The sequence below is a fragment of the Uranotaenia lowii genome, chromosome 2 (assembly GCF_029784155.1).
Source record: "Uranotaenia lowii strain MFRU-FL chromosome 2, ASM2978415v1, whole genome shotgun sequence".
NCBI classification, from domain to species: Eukaryota; Metazoa; Arthropoda; class Insecta; order Diptera; family Culicidae; genus Uranotaenia; species Uranotaenia lowii.
This window is the reverse complement of record NC_073692.1, coordinates 377258608-377277679: the sequence shown is the minus strand read 5'-3', so window position 1 is coordinate 377277679 and position 19072 is coordinate 377258608. Positions and strand designations below refer to the sequence as shown.

Below are 19072 nucleotides of genomic sequence, written 5' to 3'. Positions count from 1 at the left end.
CGATTCTCTTCATGTTGAGGCCAAGAGTTTTCTTTCAATATGTAGAAAGTTTCAATCCGATAACTTTGACATATTTCGTTCCGGAACCGGCCAGATTGACCATGGCTACGATCAAGTGTCCCCGAATCACTTCTCCTATCGATTTCGTTTATGGAGAGGCCAAGAGCTTTCCATCAATATGTCGCAAGTCTCAATCCGATAGCTTTGACATATTTCGTTCCGGAACCGGCCTGATTGGCCATGGCCACGATCAAGTGTCCCCGAATCACTTCTCCTATCGATTCCCTTCATGAAGAGGCCAAGAGCTTTCTATCAATATGTCACAAGTCTCAATCCGATAACTTTAATATATTTCGTTCCGGGACCGGCCAGATTGGCCAAGGCCACGACCCAGTGTCCCCGAATCGATTCACCTATCGATTCATTTCATGAAGAGGACAAGAGCTTTTCATTAATTTGTCGCAAGCTTCAATCCGATAACTTTGACATATTTCATTCCGGAACCGGACAGATAGGCCATGGTCACGACCCAGTGTCCCCGAATCGATTCTACTATCGATTTTCTTAATGAAGAGGCCAAGAGCTTTCTTCCAATATTTCTCAAGCTATGATCCGATGCGTTTTAGTTGCCATTTTCGGAACCGCTTATCCTTATATTTTTCAACAGCAACAAACGAATGTTCTGAAAAAATATTATCGAAATCAATCAGCAAAGAAATTTGTCTTTATCGTTCCGAGCGTACGATAACGACTAAGATTTTATTTTTTTTGTCATGAAAAGTTCATGTTGGGTGTCATTATCTTTCAATAGTAGGCGATTTTTGATTCACTGTTCAGGACCAATTTGACGTCTTCCTTAATGACGTTCGTAATTGAACCTCGATGCCAAGATCGGTGATGATCCTAGGTGTTTTCAGCTTCGTAAGGTCAGCGAAACAATGTTTCACGTTCACGATATAGTCCGTGGCTCCAGAACCCAATATGAAGGACACGACACCCTACTCTCGTTCCGAAAAACTCCTTCCAGTCGCGAAGGCTATCGCTTTACCTCCACTTGCAGCATTAGACTTGTCAAAATTTCCTTTGACGTATCCTTGTCCCGTTCGAGGTCCAGCAGGTCTTCGTGAATGAACGAAATCAGCAAATAAGTCGCCTTTCCGTCCTTCTCCAGGAACTAAGCACGTTCAACCGGAACCGCCTTGGGATCGTTCTTAACCCCGTCCAAAAGATTCACCGATTTGAAATACGCTTCCACTCTGAAGCGCCAATTGTCAAAGCCGGAGCCCGAATACTGCGGGATCCCGTGGACAGAATCTTTGCGTGAGTCGTCCATAGCCTCTTGATAATTGATTAATAATAACTGGAACAAAATTTTACACTGGATAAGATTTATTAGCTTCTTGGTTTGTAAAGAGCTTAATGTAGACTAAAAGATTTTTTACGATTGTTTATAAAAGAAAAACTTCCGTTTCCATAGCGACGACCAGTCACCAGCATTCTTCGATTGCCGATTATTCCATAACTGTATTAAAGATAGACGAGAATTTTTGGGCAAAGAGATCACAGATTTTACGATCGCAGTTTGCCGTATTGCTATTCAGAAACATTTGAGTTGGCAGACTAGGTTCATTACGCTGACTTTTAACACGTTTCCAAAACGATTTTGGTCTGGACTTGAAATCACGATGAACTCGAGCTAAATAGTTTTGGTGACAACGTTTGCTGACTTTTTTGTAACGATAAATGTTCTTAGTATAATTTCTAAGCGCACACTCTTTTCCGTATTTAGTAGTCGTAGCTCTGTAGTGATCCAAGGAGTCCGTATATTCAAGATGAACGAGATGGTTTTAGCCACAGCGTTGGAATCAGATAGGTCGAGCTCTGATTCCCAGTCGATGATAACCACGTTACGAGAAATGAAGTCAAATTCGGCGTTCTTGAAGTCAAGATAGAAGGGTGCTAATTTTGCGTCCGACAGGCTAGGGCAACATCTCTCGTGCGATCAGGGGGCAGATACAGTACGCAGGCATTCCAGATCGCTCCAGAAATTGTCTTTGATGAGCAACGCTAGGAGAGTATGAACAAATACAATAGCAGATAAAATTTATTGGTAATGTGAATGAATATTCTAATCGAGTTTATTCAAGTTGAAGTACTCCAAGATACATACTGTATGGTGTATTTGGGGGATAAAATTGTTTTCCGTGATGTAATTTAAATTTGGTAACTTTTATTTGAATATTGATTGGCTTATAACCAATCTGTTTACTTTTTTAACAGCAGTTTGTATGAGTTTAAAGAAAAAACTTGCAAGTGAAGTCGTTTTTTCTTAGTTTTGATTAGCCTGCTTTTGACGCTGTTATCGGATTTTAGAAACCCTCATTCTAACACTTAAATTTTCCTTCTTAAATCCCAAAAATCTTATACATTAGGTTAACTTATGCACATTTCCATTGTCCAATTTTTTTGCAACCAAACGTCGGCCTGCCTGCCAGCGGTGCGCTTAAAATAAACCGTTCCTTAAGAATCATTGCGAGAATAAACCTCCACTTTCTAACAAGCTCAGATAGAGTATAAGGCAAAGGCACGCAACTGGTTAAGCGGGGTGGCATTAGACTAGTGATGAGTTCGAATCTCAAGCAGGAGAAATCCCGAAACACACAACTAAAGTGCATTTTTTTCATTCTCTTCCTACCACAGTAGGCAAACAAACAGCACGAAACGATATTGCTTCTTCTTCTTCCTTTTCATGTTGGGAAAGAACCAAGCCTACTGAATTGCTTTAGCGCTGCTCCCCTACACTTAATGTGATGATTTTTTTTCTCTTGCTCTCACCCTGGCGGAGCATTATCTGCTCTTTGATTGGGTGTACGCTAGGCGTCTTAACAGAGCAGGGCAAGTGTTTCAGAACGAAAAGTTCACTAAGCTACATTTTTCAAGCCGCTCGGGGAGAAATGGACAACCATGGCTGATGGTAAACAAATTTTCTTAGTTCTCAAAATGATCGTTCTGAGATATTTTATATCGAATATCTTGTTAACGTTCCAGCTCTTGATGCTCAGAAAAACTTGGCAGCGTGAAATATACGAGATATTCAGTATTGAATTGCTTCAATGGATGCATCCAAACAAAGAGAACTCTTTTCAATGAATGTTCTACATTTCAGACGAATCAATGCATTAGCCATAAATTGCCTAACAAATAAATCTTACTGAAAGGATAATTATTTTTTTTACAGGCCGTTCACCTGCAGCAAAACAATCTGCAACTGATATCACCCTACACTTTCTACCGTTCACCATCGATCGTTTACCTGAACCTATCGACAAATCAGTTCCGCAGTTTGGAGAATGTCGGACTACGAAGTGTCCGGAACCTGGAAGTACTGGACTTATCCGGCAATCAAATTCGGAAGATCACCCCCAATCCTCTGCGCGGCTTGGACTGGTTGGTAGAACTGAAGCTGGACGATAACCGCATTTGTGGCATCCAGGGTGAACCATTTGCCAGCATGCCTCGACTGAGGGTCTTGAGCGTAAGGAATAACCGGATGGCACGTGTTCCGGAGCCCATCTTCCGGAACTTGAGGACTAACATCGCTATTCTGGATGTTGATGGTAATTCTGATAACCTTATAAAGGGGTCTTGAAGGATTAAAACAAATTCTTTTATACCTTTTCCAGGAAACCCCCTGGACTGCACCTGCGAGATGTTGTGGTACAAAGCTTGGCTCCAGGAAACTAGAAACATTTATCCGGGACCTCGCTGTCGAGATGGAAAGATGCTGATGGATACCCGCCTCACCAGGAACGAGTGTCAAGCGGACGCCAGAGTTGGAGGACCCGTTAGTGATGAGCGCATTCCCCTGACCAACGACCATGGGGACATATTCGTGAGGCAGCTAGATTTCGATGACTGTGATGCAGAAAGCTATGATGCGTTGCCACCGGGACCTGGTCCGGGGCCAGGAGTTGTGCCAGCCGTCGTTGCCATTCCACCTTCGCCCGGGGAAAGTGAGTACTTTTCCAACCAGTACATTGACTATCCTGGGGCTCTGAATGACAGTCGTTTGATTGGGATACTAAACGGGTCTACCTTTTCAGGAGATCCGCCAATTCGAGGCAACTTCAGCCAGAACGTAGTAGACTTCAACAACAACAAGTTTAACAATCTGTACAACCAACCTCCAGAGCCTCCGAATCTGAATAAGCCGCAGTTCACGTTTTTCGGTGTTCCGATTCCAAGTTTAGATGTCGGGAAAATGTTCGGAGGCTCAGCCGGAAGAAGTCCAAATAACCGAGCAGCTACAGGCACTCGAGCCAAGGGACGCGTTCAAGTTTACCGACCCGATGATCCAGCTAACCCTTCGATCTACAAAACTAGCGATCGAATCGGGGCCTCAATCACCGTTAGAACTCCCGATGACACACAAGACAAAAATCTGGGAGCTTCCAATGACAATAACCTGTTCTACAGGCCTTACTTCCAAACATCTTTCCAGAAACCTACAATACAAAAGGGAGGCTTCACGCCAGTCATCCCTGGTAGCGAGGGAGGTTTCACCCCAATAACTGAACCCCCTGTAACCAAAATCATGAAACAAAATCTAACCGGGCCAGGAAAGTGGCCTGAAGAGTTCATCGATCGTGTACCTCTGGTTACGGACACTACGCGTCACCTGCAAAGAAACAAGTTTGAAGCTACCATAAAACCTTCCCATCACGCTCCGTACTTTGTCGACGGAATAACCCACGGAGAACCGATTCCAACTCATCCGCCACCACCCAAAGAACATGAAAACGCCAAAGAAAGTACAAACCGCAAGGAAGTTACAGAGAAACCGAACCCCCCTGCCCAAGACAATTCTTCCCAGCACTCCGAAATGGAGGACACCTACGAAGATGATGACGAAGCCGTCGAAGACGATGCGGATCACCCATCCGCACCGGCTAGTGGAAGCCACGACTCATCTTCCAAACACGATGACGACCTCACAACCCGGCTCTCGATCGAACTCGGAACGGCAACCACGGCTGGTCCCCATCAGTTCAACAAACCCTTCACCCTACACAAAAACGAACCTACAATGACCCGGGAACTCACTCGGGCTCCCAACACCGAATTCTACGATGGGATCAACTCCGCCCTCGTTTCCTCCGGAGCAGCCCAACAGACCATCCCAACTGGGAGTGCCGTCTCGATCTCTCCCGGTGGTAAACGTCCACCCGGCAAATCAACCATAGAAAAGGTAGCGGCTCCCCTCTCCTCAACCGTAACCCCGTACGTCGCCGGAAGTTCTCCAGGGCGGGATGAGTATTCCGGATCGGCAACGCATCGGATCCTACCGAAGTACGATAACGAATTCGTTACCCAGAGCATCATCGATTTGGCCCACAATCATCCACTTTCCGGAAATGAAATAAGGAAACGGGAGGACATGGAGTGGTACTATGCGACCTACAATCGGACCCCACTTTACGACGATTTCGATGAACCCGGACTAAATCCGTACAAGAGCGGTGGCAGTAGGAGTTTTGGATTCCGTATTTCCCTAAGCTTTATAGTTCTAGCTGCGATATGGAGAACGTATGCTTTTTAGGACCAGTTGTTACAGGAAGCAAGAGTTGATAGTTTTAACTTCCAGTGTACTATTTCAAATAGTTAGTTGTAGAAAAAACGCAGTACCAAATATTGATAACCACGATGAAGTGATAACTGAGGTATGATTTCTCTCATTTGTAAAAAGATTTCAACAGATTTTCCTAGGATAAGTATACGTTACTGTACAACATACTTAAGGACAATAAATAAATACATTACCTTTAGAAGTTTTTTTTGTTTAGTTGTTGAGAAAATTATTTCAAATCTCTTGCTGAGAATTAATCCAGTGAAGGTAAAGGACTTCCACCGTTGTGTATTCCATTTCATCTTTATGTAATCTACATGTGTTAAACCACGCCACGAAAAAAAAGCCTAATTTTATAGCAAGCGGACACCAGAAAAGGTATCTTCCTCAGGAAATTCTATAAATATTATTGATTTTAATATTTCTAAATTCTGTGTGTTAATCTATTCTTCTACTTACAATAAACACATTGCTGAAAAGAGATCATCATGACCCAAGCAGGCTGGTAACCATATTGGTAGTCATTTTCAAAATTGTACCGTCTTTACAATATAATGACTTTCTGTGATTTTACCCAAAAAATCTGTGATGGTTTTCTGTGATGCTATTCCCATTAATTTCATCAAAATCAAATTAAGTATTTTTTACATTTTTGTTCAGAAAATCAATAAAATTAACGATCTCAAAGTGCGAATAATAAATCTTAAAAGAAAATTAAGAATGTTATAATGTTTCTCCAGTTCAAAGTAAAAAAAACCAAAATGTTTATAGACAACAAAAATTAAAATTTTGAAATCTTCTTTGAAATATCAAAAGCTTGTGAACGTTACTTTTTTTCCAACAATTTCATTTTGCTTTTTTTTTAATTTGTCTATCAAATTTTTCTACGAAAACCGCCCAAAAACCGTTAAGCCTTGTAAAATTATTCAAATGATTGTGGATAATTTATGAAATATCGAAAAGAAATGTTGTAAGAGCTACACAATCATCAAAAATTTATGGTTTCAGCAAAAGATCTTAGATGTACCCGTGTATCTGTCGATCATGCTGACGAGTATCGCTTCATACTTTGATTATCGATTATTCCAATTTTTCATGATATATCCAGGCTTGCCCATAAATCCAATGAAGATTCGAGATAAGTCAAGATGTCCAGATATTGTTTAAAACTTCCCGAACTTTGATCGGGTTTATTCATATAATCTGCTAAATCAATAACGTCGTCCTGAATGCCTGACCGTGTGGATACGTGTGGCTGAAAGTATGGTATGCTTAATATTAAAGATCATCGTTATCTTTTTAACTATTTTGAAGTTATCTTGCTAAAATTCGACCTTCACCTAATATCAAATAGGCAATTTTAAATTGCTTGGCACCTGCTACGACATTTTTTGTTACAAATTTCACAGAAACACATTCTCTTTGGTGATGGTGGCCGTTAACCAAATACCACTATTCAATACATCTCTAGTTCGAAAGAATGATCGCACTTCTGATGAAGTGCCTTCCACAGTCGCTTTTGTGCATTCCCTGGATGCTGCCTTCCAATTTTTCTCGAATTTTTCCATTCTTTGAGAAACTGTCCCCTCGGTGAAATCGTTTATTTAAAAAATCAAATTAAATTTCTTTTTCAAGTTTATTTAGTATAAAATTCAGGAAAAATATTCAGTTAGGCTTCCGCTTTCCAAATCCGAATTGCCGGGCCTTACGCTTGTTCACCTTCTTCGCCGCAGAAAGCCAGTTTGCCTTGAACTGATGCTCGTCCTTAACAGTTTTTTTGGTCTTCTTTAGGTTCCGCTTTACAATAGCCCAGTATTTCTCAATTGGGCGAAGCTCTGGCGTGTTGGGAGGGTTCTTGTCCTTGTCCTTGACCACCTGCACGTTGTTGGCGGCGTACCACTCCATGGCCTTTTTACCTGAATGGCAAGATGCCAAATCCGGCCAAAACAGTACGCAACAACCATGTTTCTTCAGGAAAGGCAGCAAACGTTTATTCAAACACTCTTTCACGTAAATTTCTTGGTTGACAGTGTCCCGGAAGCTATGAAAATGCTGCTTTTCAAGCCACAGGTACAGATGGCTTGCCAAACCAGATATTTCTTCGCGAACTTTGACAGTTTCATGTGCTTGAAAATATCTGCTACCTTTTCCCTTCCTTATGCGTATAAAACTCCTGTCCCTGAAGCTGCTTGAAGTCGGCTTTGACGTAGGTTTCGTCGTCCATTACCACACAGTCAAACTTCGTCAGCATCGTCGTGTACAGCCTCTGGGATCGCGCTTTGGCCGTCGTATTTAGTTTATTATCGCGATTTGGAGTCACTACCTTCTTGTAAGTCGATAGTCCGGCTCGTTTTTTGGCTTGATGCACGGTTGTAGACGATACACCCAGCTTATTTACGGCATCTCGGAGAGAGAGGTTAGGGTTTCGCTTGAAACTACCGGCAACTCTCTTTGTCGTCTCAGCGGCTTCCGGTTTTCGATTTCCCCCCGATCCAGACTTCCTGGCTGTCGACAAACGTTCCCCAAACACTTTAATTACATTTGTAACGGTTGATTTGGCAACTTTCAGCGATTTTGCCAGCTTTGCGTGCGAGTAGCTCGGATTTTCGCGATGCGCGAGCAAAATTTTGATACGCTGCTCTTCTTCCTTGGACGGCATTTTGACTACTGAAGAGTGAATTCCAAAATCAAAATAGGAGCAACATTCTACACACACACACCTTCAAAATGAGGGGTGCTCAGGTTTTTTAAATGTAAAATTGAAAGAAATACATCAAGTTGATATTGACCAAATTTTGACCGTATCCCCTTTACCAAGCTAGAATCCCGTCACGACCACCCCGATTGGTATCTCCGCTTATTTTTGCTGCAGAAAAGATCGTAGCTGAGTACGTGAAACCTTTTAAGTCCCACCACACATATGAGTCCAGATTAGGGTTACACCGCGCCCGAAGATCGCGTTGCTTTGGAATTGTGGTGTCATACGAGGCCCAAGACCTTCCTTCAGCTTGTCAAGTTTGGTATGACTATTTCGCTCTCTACGTTCATCATCTTTCCTGATTCGGGTTAGGTCTCGCATGATTTGCGAGATTTCGTCGACTATAGCACGCCACGAATGTTCGTCGCGACACATTTCACTCACAGCATTTTCAGCGTTCAAATATGAAAGTTGTTGACGCCTTGAAACGAATATGGAGCAGAGAAAGATAGCATGTTCTGCCGATTCCTCCGTATATACGCATTCCGGGCAGTAAGGCGAACTGATAAGCTTAAACCGATGAAGGTATTGCTTAAAGCACCCATGGCCCGAAAGGAACTGCGTCAGGTAGAAGTCCATACTTCCGATTTAGCCAGTCTGAAAGTCGCGAGATTAGCCTATGCGTTCATCTTGCGTTGTTCTGCGTACCATTGATCCTAGCACTTCAGCATTGACGCTGCTCGTTGAACTTTTCGCACTTCTCTAACAGCTCTTGCTTCGTAACACTCCATAGCCTCCGCTAGAGTTATGTCGATGAGCTGTATCTGCTGATATAGTCCTGTATACACAGGAAACTCACTTGGCCATCAGCCGATGAGTGCTTCGTGATTTGGCTCTGTTGCACTCTACCTCTATGGCAGAGCTCCAGGCCGCTCCTCCGTATCACAGTTTTGACAGTGCTGCGCTCGCAAGGAGACGTCTTTTTCTACTTTTTGAACCATTACAGGCAAAATCCAGACCAATGAATCGATGACTTTGACAACAGTATTTGACATGCGCACCAAAACTTAAGCGATTATCGACCATTACTCCAAGGTATCTCAGCTGCTGTTTCGAAGATATCGTGTATCATCCAACAGTAATCTCCATGTGCGACACAACTCTTTTGTTGGTCACAAGCCGAACTTCTGTTTTATGGTGAGCTATCTGAAGCTCAACTCCCTCCATCCAGACACCAGCCCTTTCTACGGCAACCGTTGCAAGGTCTTCTATCTCCTCTATTGTTTCGTCGGTGATCATGAGCACGATATCGCCAGCAAATCCTGCTGGTAGTTTCAGCGTAAACACCTCATTACATATGGCATTCCAAAGCACAGGTCCTAGTATGGAACCCTATGGAACACCCGCTATTAGGGCAGTAGATCGTAACCCAATTTCGGTTTGGCACGTCAGGACTCGATTTTCGAAGAAGCTTCCTTATATCCTGCAGAGGGTATCGGGAAAACGCATCATGTGAAGCGCTTTGGCAATCGCTTCCCAGCTGGCATTGTTGAAGGCATTCTTAACGTCGATCGTCACAATGGCGCATTGACGAACACCTGTCCTAACTAACTAACTAACTAACCAAGGGTCCGGCGCCGATTGACCGACGCATAGGGCTGAGATAAAAGATCTCCACTGCTGGCGATCCGGAGCCAGCGTCTTCACTTGCTGCCAGCCAAGGTTCTCGTCAACTGTGCGGATTTCAGCGGCTAGACTTCGCCGCCACGAGCTTTTGGGCCTGCCTCTTCTTCGATGCCCATCTGGATTCCAGTCAAGCGCCTCTCTGCAAATCTCGTTTTCATCTCTTCGCAGCGTGTGCCCAATAGAGTGCCCCAAATGACCCGACTTTTGAAAAAGTTATGCGCTGCAGGCTAAAATTGATCCTAGGCCTAGTACAAGATCTCATGCCAAATTTGGGCCAGATCGGATCACGGGAAGGGGTCGCTCAACGAGCCTGAAGTTTGTATGGGATTTTGAGACATTTTGTTCGGGAGAAACATGAAAAACCAGTTTTTCATCAATAACTTTGGTTCCCGTCGGCCGATTTCTTTCAAAAACGGGTTTTCATAAAGCCTAAATTATGAAAAACATTTCATCCGAAGATTGCATATCGATAAGAGTTAAGACAAAAAAGTTATTGGACTTCCAAAATGGGCTAACTTTTTTTACGGTGGTATTCATCACTGCTAATGAGGCGTCAATAAGTTCGACCGCCCTGACTCATTTACTGTGATGAATACCATCCTTAAAAAAGTTAACCCATTTTGGAAGCCTAATAACTTTTTTGTTTTAACTCTTATCGATATGCAATCTTCGGATGAAATGTTTTTCATAATTTAGGCTTTAAGAAAACCCATTTTTGAAAGAAATCGGCCGACGGGAACCAAAGTTATTGATGAAAAACTGGTTTTTCATGTTTCTCCCGAACAAAATGTCTCAAAATCCCATACAAACTTCAGGCTCGTTGAGCGACCCCTTCCCGTGATCCGATCTGGCCCAAATTTGGCATGAGATCTTGTACTAGGCCTAGGATCAATTTTAGCCTGCAGCGCATATCATTTCACAGGTTTTGAATTTCCCATACAAATTTGGGGCAGTCTAGTGCCCAATCTATCTCCACTTACGTTCCCAAATCTCGATTTCTAGCGCCTTTTGATGACACCGGCGATGAAGTTCAACGTTTGAGATCCAGTTGCTAGGCCACCAAGCGCGTATGATGTTCCACCAAGTTTCACACCCATACAGCAATACGGATTTGACGTTTGAGTTGAAGATTCGGATCTTAGTTCGTAGAGAGATCTGGCGTGAGCGCCTGGCTGGCTGGCAGACTCGCAAACGCAAATCGGGCTTTTCTGATCCGGGTTTCGATGTCCTTCTTGGTAACACCATCAGGCGTAATCTGGCTACCAAGATACTGGAAGCACTCCACTGTCTACCACGAAATTGGAACGATTTCCTGTGTTGATTTCCATCGACTTGGTCTTTCCGACATTGATTTTGAGACCTGCTGCCTTGGAACTGCCTTGGACACCTGTCCGCTTCTTTTAATAGGCGCGCTTCGCGTACTCCGTCACCATTCCGATGACGTCCACCGTAAATATTCCTTTCCGAAAACCGAGCTGTCTGTCCGACAGTCCACTTTTGCCTTCTGTGTAGATAAGTCTGTTGAATATTATCTTTTCCAGTAGCTTACCAAGGATGTCCAGTAGACATATGGGTCTGTGCGATGATGGATGCCCTGGAGGTTTCCCAAGTTTCGGTAGTAGCACCAACTTTGCCGTTTTCCACGAATTGGGAAAAGATCCCTCGTCGAGACACTTTTGCAGCACCACTCTGAATGTATCCGGAATGGTCTGCATCGCCACCTTCAGCACTGCATTTGGGATTCCGTCCGGACCAGGGGCCTTATTCACCGCAAGTTTCCTAGCGATAGCCACAAGTTTCTCGTTAGTTACTGGTTCGTTGTCGTGGGCTCCCACGTCGTACGAGGTCGGGTCATGCTGCGGGAAAAGATGTGCAACGATCTCTTTCAGTTTTTCCGCTTCTTGTACGTCTTCAAGGAGTTGCTGGCCTTGATTCTCTGAATCATCCCAATGCTGATTTTGAACTTTTTAGCCAGATCACGCGTTGATACCGATCCGTTACGTTACGTTTGATATGAATGACTTCTTGGCATTTAACTAGCGCTAACTGGAACCAGGTTTTCTTCCGGATCTAGGCAGATCCTTCAAAGCCGACATACTTTTCACGCTGGTGTGGTGTACTTTGAACCGTTTTGCGATTTGGTTGTAGGTTTGGTACACCCTTTTCAGTGCACCAACCAAGTGTGCAGAATTTTCTTTCTTGTTTCAAGATCAATACGAACCATAGCGAAGATGAAAAAACTAATCCGAAAAAATTTATTGCACAACCCTTTTAAAGCATCGAACACCGTTCATAGCTTGCCAAAAGAGGAAGAAAGCACAGACACTAGAAACATTTTTCTTTTAAAATCACTTAAAGATTACAAAAATCTGGATTTCGAAGGGAAAAAAGGTGCATACCTAGTTTGCTTTGCTTACACTGTGACAATCATTTTTTATTTTATCCAGGGTTTAATTATTTGGATTTTTTTAATCAAACTAAATAGCAGTTTGTGTCTGAAATCGGATATACTAGAACCGATATACACCACTTAACGAGAAATCGGGAGACACGAATAGCGCTATCTGGCGACAGAAATGGAACTATTACACTGTGAATTTTTTCGGAGCTTTGATCAGAGATGCCAGGTGTCCTGATTTTTCAATTGACAATCGCAAAAAGTTTGGCGTAGCATATAGAAAAGGCGGAAGTAAAATGATTACTATTTGAATAAATATGAATTATTAAAAGCGCATATTCTTACAATTCTTAAAACGTTGTCTAAACCCTTGAAGCACCTTAAAGCATCGGCAGCGATAAGTGCTATCCCAGGTGTTAACCCCGGACACATTCTAGGTCCTTTTTTAGCTTTAGCAGTACATTTGCGCACCGGTAAGTGCTAAACTGGTTTCCATTTTAGCCACTGGTGACGCTCCGATAGGTGTTGTTGTTTTTTGATGCTATTTCCTTTTGTTAGCATCTGTCAAATCAGGAGTTGGTCGGTATTCAAATATGGCTCCTGGCTTGCTTTTTCAATACCGAGGAGCAAGTGTCAAAATTGAGTGTTATTGTAGCTTTGACACCTGACCGCTGCTGATACTCTATAACATCGTGATTGTAATATTCCTATCGATTTAGCGCAAAGTTTAAAAAAAGAAAGAATGAAAAGGGAATGTTATTAGAATCATATAAACTATAAGGTCAAGAATTCGTAATAAATGACTAATTTATTATGACTTCATAAATAACTAAAAATACATTGATTTACGACACTCGCCATAAAATCTGCCTGCACAGATTTTAGACTTTTGCGTTGCAAATTTCCGCCAACACTTAACGAGAAAGCAGACAAACTACATATTCTTAATCAAACATTTGCGCCTTTTAGTTTCTTTAAATCAAATTCAATAAATTTTATTTAATCTTTGTCTTTATTTCGAGTTTTTAACAACGGTCCGTTACCTAGAATATGTCATACAAAAAGGCAAATCAAAATTAGCGGAAGCTTAATACAAGTTTTAAAAGCTTAGCTAAGAGACGAAAATTAAATATAGATAAAGTAATAAAAAAATTGAAATTCAAAAATGATTATTATTTATTTTTCCTAGTGAGATTTAAACAGTTTTTTGTGTTTTGGAATATCATTTGTTTTGCAATAGTAAAAAATAATAAAAACGTTTCATTTCAAAACCAATATACATGCCAATACCAATATAATTTCGTCACATTCCATGGCGGGAACAGAATTTTTCCTTCTTGGTAATAACAAATGACATGATGCTTAATGTGCACACAGTTTTCGTATTAATTAAAAAAAAAATGTGCTTAAATTTTGTTTTCTCCTTGATAATCGTTTCTGTCAAACTATTTCAGCTGTGATTTTTTATTTGTTTAGATTTTTGTTTTGCATTCACGTGCACAAATAAATGATGGGAAAACATTAAGAAATATATCGCATTCCGATTATTCATTGCGAATCGAAAGAGTTTTTTTTTATTTATTTCAGTACAATTGGTTTGAATTTGAAAGAAAAAACAATTCTGTTGCATACATTTGTCTCAATTAATAAAAAAAAATCAATCTGTGCCCTTTCAAAATGTTAATCTGGAGTTGTCAAAATGCTAATCAGGGATGCCGTCCGAACATATTTTCATCACTTTTTTTGTTTAGTTTAGGAACACATAAAAAAATAAATTCCGCTCATTTAAGAAATGAATTCAAAATTCGCACCACCAGCCTTTACTTCTTTCATGTTTTTCAGAAGATATGTCACAATTCTCTCAGGCATGATTCCAAGTCCATAATCAGAAAAATGGATATTAGTTGTTAGCTTTTTGTTTTTTTGGAGCACTGGCATTTCTGAAACGCTTTGTTAGCATTGATTTTTTTAATCAATTCATTAATTATAAATATTCAAGAGAGATTATTGTCATGTTATTGCTGGATAAAAGCTCGGTATAATGTCCTTTGACCTAAGATCTGGATTTGATAAATGATCTAACAAACTTTATAGTTTGATAATGATAAACCAATTTGTTTGAAAATGTTCAAATATTAACAAGGAAAATCTAGCATGAGACAATAACAATACCATCTTTTAATACGAATCGTTTATCCCCATTTTTTGCCAAATTGAAAAGTGACACCCGTCATCTAGTAAAGAGAAAATAACGATATTTCTACGTAAATTTCGTGATATTTTTTTCCTTAACTATTATTAGTAAGCAAAATTTTGATAAACAGTTAAGCAGTTGACCAATTGAATTTAAAATCTTTTTCTTAAAAAACACTTTATGCGCATTCAAATCTATGTATTTTTTGAAACAATAAAATTTATTGGTTTACTAAAATTTTTATGGTGCAAGAATAGAAACAAACAATTTCATTTATTATAACTGGCATCCCTGATCAAGTCGAGTCGGAATACACGCTATTCATAAGTTAGACGAATTTCTCGAATTAATGCTTCCATTTTGTCCGCTAGAGGATGCTGATGGTGTCGCCTTCTCATTATATGAAGGGTGTGTTCAACGAAACCCAATCGAAATCAATTGAAATGGATTGACAGTTGATCAGCTGTTTTTTCAATTGACTTCGATCGATTTCTATTAGGCTGTTGATTGAACAGCCATTCACTAATACTAACACGCTATGTTTGTTGTCATTTTCTTATTCAGCTGTGCTTTTTGAGGTTTCGAGATTCTTTAAGCATAATGCAAAAAGTTTTAGGCAAATAAACTCAAATCAAACATACCCATTGTGTTCGCCATATTTCAAGAATTTCAGACAGATTATTTTCTCCGATAACTTCGTTTGTCATCGTTATTTAACTGACGTGGTTTTCGTTTTCCAGTACAAAAACGGTTCTGGGCATGATATTCCTTAGAGATGGATGACTGCTGCCAAAACAAGTCGGTAGGCAGATAAAAACAAATCCGAAAGCCACTGATGGAAGTTTATCAGAGGCACAAGAATTTTAAAACAGAAAAAGGTTTGTATTTTATTTTTTTATTTTAGTAGGTTATGAGAAAAAGTAATTATTGTTTTTGTTTAGGTCCCCAATCACCTCGATAATTAAAAGATGTCTACCATCCAGGCTTGGTTCCGGTTGAGGAGTGGTGGAGCCATTCTAGGCTACAGAAGGGCCAAATAATCTCAGAAATAGGAAAACATAATTTGCAGCTTTTTTTCAAATATTTAAGTTAACGAAATATGTCATTTTTACCGGTTCACCGGATATTTTTCAAAAATGTGCACCTCCATAATTAATATTGTATTATGACTTTAGGAATATGGAAATATTGTAATTAAAAATAAATTTCTTCTGTTGTTCAAAATATGTATTTAATTATTTTAACCTTATTGTATTAAATTTCACTTTTGCTTCGGTGCAGCAACTGCATTGAATAATGCTACTAAAACTACATCACTGACACAGCACCTCTAACACATAACTGCCGACGAAACATAGACCGACACCACTTTCACTAGCACCTGCACGGTCCACAGAAACGAAACAGCTGTTTTTGTCTCTAGCAATTGTTAGACACCATTCCAACACTAGCACCACCGACACAGCACGACTGGCAGCACCACCGACTTAGCACGAGTGGCACAGCACCACCAACTTAGCACGAGTGGCACAGCACCACCGACATAGCACGAGTGGCACAGCATCACCGACTCAGCACCCGACAGAGAACACCGAATCAAATGACACCACACCACCTGCACCACCAGCACAGCACCTCTTACACAACATCACTGGCACAGCAACACCGACGCTGCACCGATTGACTCCAGTTTCATTTGTACGAATCACACTAACTAACGAATGACATCAGTTTCAATTTTGAAAATTAAAAACCAAACCGAATCAGCTGTTTTTTGACAGTAAACAACTGCATTTGTGTTAGTGCGATAGAAACCGATAGAAATGAATCCTGCTCTTGGGCTTGATCGATTTCGATTGGTTTCGATCGATTCCGATTGGCTTCATTGAACGTCAATTGGATTAGTTCCGACCAAAACATTGGCTGAGTGAACAACAATTTACCAATCGAAATCGATTGAAACCAATTTCAATTGGCTGTTGAACGGGCCTGAAGAAAATAAGTGTGGTGAATATTGTTTCAATTATATTTGCTGAAATGGAAAATCCAATATCGAAACTGTTATTTTCAACAGATGGTATACTCGTATTGAAATAGTAAAATGTGATTCAAACGATTGGAACACAAAATACGAGACCCCAACATGAAAAGAAATTGGTTTACCATTTAAAAAAAGCGTTTTTGTAAAAGTTTTAAATTTACCTCATCGATGATTCTTACTGAACTACCTTGTTTAACTCCTAGTCCTAGTCCGTATCCAATCGTTGCCGGGCATTTCGTTGCACTTTCCGTTTCTTGAAGAATTTATCGTTGAGAGCACTCTTTTCGTCACCCGGAACCAATGTTATGACCTTTTCCTTGAACTTTCGCTCCGGTACTTCCGGGGCAGCACTAGGAACATATAGTGGCTCGGGAACGGCGGGTAGCTCCAAATCGACTGGCTTTACTTCCCTGAAATATTCGAAACGTAAATAATTTATTTTATTTTAGGAATAAAAAAAGGATTGTTCGTACCTATGCTCCACAGTCTGCCACCGTCCGTAGGGCCCGGCCGCGGCTTCCAGCACAGCTTCCTCCTCCAGTCGTTGCTTCTTGGAATCGGTCAAACTTTCGATCTCCTCCTTCACTTTTCGATTGTGCTGAAACATTTTGGCCATCTGTTCCCGCTTCAAACGGGCGGCAATTTCCTGGGCATTTTCAACCTCGTAGGCTGTTTCCTTTTTGAGTTGCTCTTCCTGTTTGACCATAACTAGTTGATTGATCTTTTCATATTCCTCCTTTTTCATGTAACCTTCTTTTGGTGCTTCCCAAATGGATTCATTGGTCTTAATGTTCCAATAGTAGGTATAACCTTCCTCGGAAGTTGCCTCTACCCACATGGACCCGTGACCCATTTGATTGATTTCCTCCAGGCGCTTTTTCTTAGCAGCTTCGGCAATGGCAGCGGCAGTCGCTTTGCTCGGGGCCGCCTGTTCTTCGTCACTGAAATCTCCCGGAATGTAGAATGGATCTGCCTCTCGGCCAACCTTTTTCTTCGGTATCCTTGGACCGGCAACGCTAGGACCAGGGGCAGCATCTTCAGTCGCTTCCAGGGAAGCAGCTGCGGCGGCCGCCTCAGCTCGCTGCTGTTCTTCCAGAGCCAACCGGGAGCTGATGTCGGCTCCGGCGGAAATATCCTGCATGTAAGCCTTCATGGCGGCATCGTTCATCTTTTTCAGATCGGCATCGACCTTGCTTTGCTCTTTCTGGGCTTTGTAACTGTTTCTAGTAATGTCGCTGAGGCGCTTCTGTACATTCTGTTTGTGCCGCCGGCCACTCTCGTGGAACTGGACGCTCTGGAGATGGAGAAAAAAGATAAGTGAAATATTAACCGTCATCGAGTGTATTTATTTTATATTTCTACCAGACGAGAAATAATCAAATATCAATAAATTGAATCAAACTTCAATTTAGAATATAATCTTTCATAAAATAAAAAGAGCGAGTAGAAAAAAAACAGATGCGGTTGAATACGGGATTTGTGATTTTTTTTAACAAATTTGGGACTTGAAATGAGGAACTTAGATTTCAGATCAATAGCTCTGATGTGTTCTGAGTAATAGATTTCTCATGTATCCAACTGTTTTCAGGATAGGGAAAAACTGGGTTTTTCCATATTATTAAAAAGTACTTTCTTAAAGAAAAATTTTGAGGGTTTCTTGGAATGGTTTTATAATTTGACAAATGTAAAAGCATTTTGTAATACAACGTACCAAGATTACAACTTACCGATTTGTTATCAGCGATCCAGCATTGGCAAAAATCGCAATATTTGCGATCATTAGACTTCCAATAATCTGCCCTGAAATAAAAAACAAAATCATTAATATATTTGAAGTTTTAAAACAATATGAATCAATTTTTAATTACATGGTTGAGAAAATATAAGGAAAATGCAGAAAATCGAACTGAATCGTTTAAAAATGTTGTTTTGTTTATGTTTACATTTTTTGTTTGAAGTGCACTGTGAAGTTGAAAACCTATAGTTTAGGTTAAACAAAATTCAATCTGAAAAAAATATTTTACTCAGTTTTAATTGAACCAAAGATTGTAATAAATCAGATACGTTTACGTTGGTTGAATCATTTAACAATCAAAAATGTGGTTGCTCTTTAAAGGTTATTTCATAAAACGATTGAAATCAATGAGAAACAACAAAACGAAATCCATCTACAGGGTCTCATATTCCAATATTAATAAGATATGCTTTGAAAAACATGACGTCACGTTTGGGTCAAATCATAATCTGTATGAGTTTTTGAATTTTTATCTTTTTTTTTTTAATTTTATCTGGTCCTCAGTTCAGATTTTTTATGTTTATCTTCATAACACAGCAAAAAATTTCTAAAAGTATACGGAATCTAAAACACGAGTAGTCTAATTTTTTACAAGTGTAAATCGAAGACGATGTAATTTTCAACTCCTTTTGAT

General features: G+C 40.6%; 2 protein-coding genes across 12 annotated transcripts in view; one reads left to right on the top strand and one right to left on the bottom strand.

Annotated features, from left to right (window-relative positions):
- The window catches only part of LOC129744065 (protein artichoke), a 63741-nt gene extending 57947 nt beyond the window's left edge, over positions 1-5794 (top strand). For 7 of the 8 annotated variants that reach the window (XM_055736409.1, XM_055736406.1, XM_055736408.1 and 4 more), the window contains exons 4-5: positions 3239-3617; positions 3684-5794. In XM_055736409.1, the coding sequence (XP_055592384.1) occupies positions 3239-3617; positions 3684-5599 (2295 nt within the window). In that variant the 3' untranslated portion in view covers positions 5600-5794. The remainder of the gene's footprint in view (positions 1-3238; positions 3618-3683) is intronic. The other variant, XM_055736411.1, reaches the window with a different exon arrangement.
- The window catches only part of LOC129744067 (WW domain-binding protein 4), a 50312-nt gene extending 31718 nt beyond the window's left edge, over positions 1-18594 (bottom strand). The window contains exons 1-6 of one of the 4 annotated variants that reach the window (XR_008736798.1): positions 18512-18594; positions 18371-18443; positions 17117-17937; positions 16831-17053; positions 12754-13115; positions 12414-12642 (exon numbers count right to left, since the gene is read on the bottom strand). Coding sequence is in view for 3 of the 4 variants with exons in the window: in XM_055736414.1 (XP_055592389.1) it covers positions 16849-17053; positions 17117-17937; positions 18371-18443; positions 18512-18513 (1101 nt within the window). In the remaining variant the exon portion in view is untranslated. Of the gene's footprint in view, positions 1-12413; positions 13116-16804; positions 17054-17116; positions 17938-18370; positions 18444-18511 lie in introns of those variants that run through there. The other 3 variants (XM_055736412.1, XM_055736414.1, XM_055736413.1) reach the window with 3 other exon arrangements.
- Positions 18595-19072: the final 478 nt, after the last annotated feature.